At 34.9% G+C, this 6,341-nt stretch overlaps 1 protein-coding gene across 1 annotated transcript in view; it reads right to left on the bottom strand.

Annotated features, from left to right (window-relative positions):
- Window positions 1–3,062: 3,062 nt before the first annotated feature.
- Window positions 3,063–6,341, bottom strand: part of LOC310999794 (uncharacterized protein) — a 44,413-nt gene continuing 41,134 nt past the window's right edge. The window contains exons 22-25 of the mRNA XM_083990360.1: window positions 5,360–5,536; window positions 5,117–5,207; window positions 4,091–4,168; window positions 3,063–3,421 (exon numbers count right to left, since the gene is read on the bottom strand). Of these exons, the coding sequence (XP_083846486.1) occupies window positions 3,216–3,421; window positions 4,091–4,168; window positions 5,117–5,207; window positions 5,360–5,536 (552 nt within the window). The 3' untranslated portion in view covers window positions 3,063–3,215. The remainder of the gene's footprint in view (window positions 3,422–4,090; window positions 4,169–5,116; window positions 5,208–5,359; window positions 5,537–6,341) is intronic.

Below are 6,341 nucleotides of genomic sequence, written 5' to 3'. Positions count from 1 at the left end.
CACTTTATACTCTTTACCTGCCTTGCTTCAAGTAGCTTACAAATAGGAGTGTGAACCAAGGAAAACATGAAGGAAAAAATAATTCAAATCAAGACAATAACATAAATTGTGCACTGACAAACACCGAAGGAAACACTCCGGTTTAAAAGAAAACTAGATTAACTACGTTTTGATAGCCTAGATTGTTATGTAAGGGCATATGCTTTCCATATTTTTGTCTCTAACTTTATTATAAACTGTGAGATTTACTGTAGATTCTGCACTAACACTTCCTGTTACCAGCAGATTCAGGAAAAACAATAGTGAAGACAAACAGATGAATAGCAATAATTTAGAGTTCCCTTAATGAATATGAATTACTGTAGGGCTATTAATCCCCAAAGGGAAATTCGTTTCTCTGACAGCTCATCTACCATTTGCAGCATTAGTAAATTTTAGTAATATATATTTTAGTAGTAAATGAAATCATATTCCCTTTTTTCCCAACAGCCAACCTACCTGAATGTATTACACTGGTCCTTTACAGCATGTTTACACAAGTGTGTGCTCATTTTGAGATGACTGAACACACACACTAGCCAAGGGAACAAATCTGTGCCAATAATAGGAAAATAGTGTTTTTACAGATTTATAGAAATCCCCTTTTTAACAAGTTAGTTTTTTTTTAAGGGGCACTCATTTTTAAGATTTCTTTTTTAACATGTAGTTTTGTCATTGAATTGTGGCATTAAATCTTTGTAATAATCAAAAAATGTTCAGAATAAGAGAAGAAAGGATTTTTTTTAGTGTCATAGGAACAAATGGGATTGGAAGATTGGAAAAACAGTTTATAAACTAGGGACAAGTTAACTCAGGATACCAAACCAAACCAATCAGGATGACACGACGGTGGTCAGTACTAGCTCCAACAAGTTTACATTCCCTAAGTGTAGCAGATTTCATTTCTCAGGTTTAGGCTTAAAAAAAAAAAATCACACAGAGCTTAGTTTTTCTACTAGAAAATGTCCCAGTCACTACACATGAGGTCAAAGGTCATTTCGACTTGAAAGAAGGTCAAAGAGCTTTGCAGCAGGAAAGAGCATTGTCTATAACACGTTCTCAGATTTGGTACGCCTGACAACCTCATCTTCATCTTCACATTCAAACTCAAACATTAATCGATTGATTCATCACAAATTTCAGCCAAAAAATGTATTATAACTTCTTTTGAACCACTTCTTATTTATTATACATTTCTAAGTATTTATATGTATGTACAATGCAGGAAAGTAATCTTCAACAATTTAATAAATTATGACAATATAAAGAGAAATTTAAGTTAAGCCAGAGTAAATTATTATAAATATAAATTATGCCTACCTGCAGCATTGTACAGTATATTAAAACACTTAACTCACAGAAGGTCACGACATGAATAAGCTTGAATTAGAATGTGTTTTATGTTTTTGTTTGTCTACACCTTTTTCTACCTCAGTTTGTGCAAAAAATATATATATAATATAATAATATAATATATAATAATATAAAAAATAATATTTATATAGTTCTAATTTCAAGCCCTTTCCTAACTGACAGTCTCTAATAGTATTATGTCCAGTGTTAAATCTGTCGGTATGTTTGGACATCTCTAAACCCTAAACCCTAACCCCTAACCCCTAACCCTGAATAAGCTCTAACGATGCTCTTTCCTGCTTCTGACTAAAATCATACTCTAAGTCTCATCTGACCTCTTTTTTCTTAAAGAATAAAAATGATTTAGTAGCAGTAAAGAAAAGGGAAAAAGGCCATTACAAACACTCAAAGGGACATTTAGTAAAAAGACACCAAGTAGTGACACATATCCTCAGTGCTTCCATCTACTGACTATGAGGGTGCTGTTTGTTTGACCTTGAGTATTCAGCATCAAGTCACTTCTGCTGACTGAAAACTGTGAAACACTTGTAAAAGAGCAGTGCTGTATTTCATCTCTATGCTGTATCTCAAACTGTAGCCTTCATGTACTGTATCTGTAATCATGACTTCATGAATGTATATCAGCTTTAAATCTTCTTCTTTTCGTTTCCTCAAAGTGATGTCTCGACACAGATCTTTGCATCCGTGTTGAACTCTGCAAGGTCTTTCTAGCTACACAGGTTGGGTAGTAGAAGACAGATGCTCCGTGTTGTGATCTTCTTCTCCACATTCGCAAATACTTGGTCAAGTCTCTTTGTAAATGTGAAATCACATACTGTACTCTAACAATGCAACATGGCCATTAAACGCTCTTGCAAATCTGCCTTCAAATCTGTTTCTTTATTGTCTAGAATGACATGTTTTCTATTTGAGTAATAAATTATTATTTAGGCTATTAATAAAGTTTATTTTTTAAATAAAAATAGTAAAAAACAACAACGAAGAACTAAGCGGATGAATTTATCGAAGAATGTTCAAATGCCTGTAGTTTTTTTTTAAATTTTCACACCTTTTTTATTTTATTTTATTTTTTTTTTTTTTACAGTTTTTACAGTTTCCTAAGTGTTTCTTTGAGGAAAAACATTTTCAGTTTCTTCTGAGATGTTTTAAACTTGCTAAAATTAAGAGTTCGGGATTGTAAAACGTGAATGTAAAGGCTTTTAGCTTTTAATGACTTAATTATCATAATGAAGCAAAAAAACAGTTGGAAAAATGTGACAACTGACAAACTGAAGACTCAGCTTTAAAAAAAGAAAACATAAATTTATCTGAAACATATTTCAGAGTACAGTACATGTATTTGAGATACTTTACAAAATATTTACATTGCATCTGTTGTTTATTTTTATAGTGAATCAAAAGAAGAAAAAAAAACTTAACTGTAAGACTCAATGGTAAAACTTTTCCTTTTTTTGTTTTATCAAGTTACATTTGACCTGGAAAAAAAAAACCTAGTAGGGTTTAAAACATTTTTTGAATATAAAACCTTAAAAATGTTGGATGTCCACTGGTAGCTTTGTGTGGCTCAGAGGGAAAAGTCTTTGCTGGTCTGAGTACGAAGTCTCTTTGTGGCGGAGTTCCCCACGGTTTTATACTGGGCCCACTGACGTTTTCAGTCACAGCTCTAAAAACCTTCATATTAAAAACAGTTTCTGGTAAAAGCTGGATTACTGAAACTTTAAAATCGCCACCAAGTGAATCTCAGACCGTCTATAATCTCGCAGCGCTCTCTATAGCGCTCAAGTTCAGGTTCAGGTTCAGATTCAGATGTTGGAGCTGCTGGGTCCTTTGACCAGACCCTGCTCTTTGCGCATCACCGGCGCGTGAATGCTGCAGTCCCGTGCCTCGCAAATTCCCGGCACGCCAGCGTTCCCCACCATGCCGGGAATACCCACCGCACCGGGGAAACCACGAGCACCACGGGGACCCTCCATGCCGTCTTTGGGCTCGGCCGCGTGACCGGGAAAACCTGCAGAGAGGAGATTATAACAGCATGATTAAAAAAAAGAGTTACTTTGGATATTTGAGTTTATATCACGCATACAATCTTTCAGTCACTTCATAAATTGTAATAATTACAAGTTTTTATATAAAATTAAAATGTTATTATGATATTTTAACATAATTGTTCACTGATTTTCATTGGAAATCATCGCCTGTCAAGACCTGCACTTTTCTTAAATATACTGTCCTCAGACTTTTAAAGGGACAACGAGGAGTTTTGGAAAGCGAAGTGTTTTCATACTACATTTACCATGAGACGGTAAGACGGATGTCTTGCCAAGAATGTTTTCATTCATCAAGAATTAAAGTCAGAGGTTCAAAGACGATCACATACCGTCGTAGCTCCGACCATTAACGGCAATTCGGCTGCGTTATTCTCATGACCCGCCGGGCAGCGTCCGCAAAACCGAAAGTAAAGAAACGCTGGTCGGCTCACCCAGCATTTCCACCATTAATTAAAATAACAAAATAACGATAGAGACAAAACGATATATTTATCTAAAATGGGCCCATTAACAAGTGGTAACGTAGATTCATCCACATTAACGTGAGACTTTTTTATAACCAAATAGAAACTCCTTGTTGTCCCTTTAATTCATCATCTAAGGTCATAAAACCCTGAAGACTTTCGTACCTCTGAAGCCTTGTGGTCCGTCGGGTCCCGGCAGACCTTTACCCGGAGCACCCGCCACGCCTTTAGCTCCCTTTTGACCTGATGGGGAAAGCACAAAGAGAAAACTCTTTATCATCCTTTGAGATGTTCTGATTGTTTGAATCTATTTTGTTTGTAATACATAGATTTTACCAATTCTTTATTTCTGCTGCTGTGAAGCACTTTGTAACCAAATCCCATAAATAAAGAATAATTATTATATGATTATTATGAAAAAAGCTCGTATTTGTTTTTAACTTGACTGACGTTAAGGTTGAAAGTTGGAAATTTTGAATAAATCCGGTCAGATCACAGATAATCTTAGATTCTTTTTTCCCTCCAATTTCATTCTTTCTTTTCTTGAGTTATTGAGTTTAAATTCTTAATTTTTGTTCTGGATGACTTCAGACTCCTTCTCTCTGTGTCTGTGGTATACAGTTGCATCAATAGATTAAAATAAAATGTAAAAGTAAATCAAGTCAAATAGCCCCAAACAAGTATTGAGTGCATATATGGACATACTTTTCAGAAGGCCAACATTTCCATATTTAGAAAATGCTTTTTTAAAAATTGGTCTTTTGTAATATTTAAATGTTTTGAGATACTGCATTTTAGTTCTTCATTAAATGTAAGCCATTATCATTACATTTAAAATAAATAAAATAAATAAATAAAGACATTAAATGTTTCATTCTGTGTGTAATGGATCTACAGTATATAATGTATTAGTTTCATTTTTTGAATTGAATTACTGACATAAATAAACATTTCCGTGACATTCTTCTGTATCTGAAGGCGAAACAAATATAAACTATTGAATAATTAAAAGTGTAATGAGCCTGTTGAGAAAAAGTAAATTGACTTCATTGTGTTAATTTGAGACAGATAATTAATTTATTTCAAAACATGATTTTGCATGTCATGTTAATGTAACGACACAGATGTTGTATCACATCAGGAGGAGGTTTATTATTCTGATAATTTACCTCCATGTTGTTCTGGTCTTACCTCGGTCACCTGGCGCTCCTTCTTGTCCATCAAGGCCTCTGTCACCTTGAACACCTCTCGGTCCTTTAGCTCCAGCTTTTCCTGCTTTACCCTGAGAGACGATGAGATAATGTAAGAATTTATCTGTGCTGCGTCTGTGAGATTGTTATTCTGTTTTTTTTATCAGATCTCTTCATCAAATTTTCTATTTTTAGAAAGCAGGACGTCATATTTTCTGTTTTGCAGTGTTTCGGTGAAGCTTACGGTTTTGCCTGTTGGTCCTGACTGTCCCGGGGCTCCTGGGGGCCCGATGAGGGTGCGGTTGTTGACGGGGCAGCCCTGGGAACACTTGGCCCGGATGGAGGCGGCGTACTGGGAGATCTGGGCCGTCACTACACCTTTACAGAGCTGCAGGACCTGCTCATCAGTCAGACCCGGACCCTGGAAATGAGATCAAATCAGACGATAAGAGACAGTCTCGACAATGATCAACACATTTACAGCTTCAGATAACATTTACTTTCATTATCAGTTCATCTATTGATTGTCTGGTTCATAAAACATCAGAAAACTGTGTCAGTGAGTCACATGACAATGTCAACAACTGTCTAATGTCCAAAAACAAAAGATGTTCAGGGTGTAAATCAGTTTTTACAAACGACAAAGACAAACAATGATATTTCATCAAATGTTTGGAAAAAAATCACTTTGACTTGTTGGTTATTTTTTCTTCAATGAAATGATTGATTGTTGATCAGAAGGAAGCTGCATATACGTATGTGGATAATACAAGTTCTAAAGTTGGTGTAAATTCTGCTTGGATTTCACTTATTCACTAAAAAAGATTAAATATGGCCGCCATTTCCAAGATGGCTGACTTTTTTTGGGTGGTGGTGGTGGTGTGGTGTTTTCCACAATAAATTCACTCACAGCCTCTATAAATAATCAACAAATATTTGAAAAACAAAAAAATACACTGTAAAAAATGAAACCTGCAAAGATGTAAACTGTTTACTTCAATTTTTTTCAAATTAAAAGCCCTGCTGAAACAGAACAATCAAAGTGGGGAACAAGTCCAAAACTTTGTCACTGTCAAGTTGAAATTGAAAAGTTAAAATTCAATTATTTTAAATAATATTTATTATTGACTATAGCTTTTCATATCAAAGAAACAAAACATTAAAACAAGATTCCTTTGCAAAATCAACATCAATCCTATGGTGGAAACGGTGGCCATCTTGGAAAA

Source organism: Trachurus trachurus (genome assembly GCF_905171665.1).
Source record: "Trachurus trachurus genome assembly, chromosome: 16".
NCBI classification, from domain to species: Eukaryota; Metazoa; Chordata; class Actinopteri; order Carangiformes; family Carangidae; genus Trachurus; species Trachurus trachurus.
The sequence above is the reverse complement of the archived record's forward strand: the minus strand, read 5'-3'. Positions and strand labels throughout refer to the sequence as shown.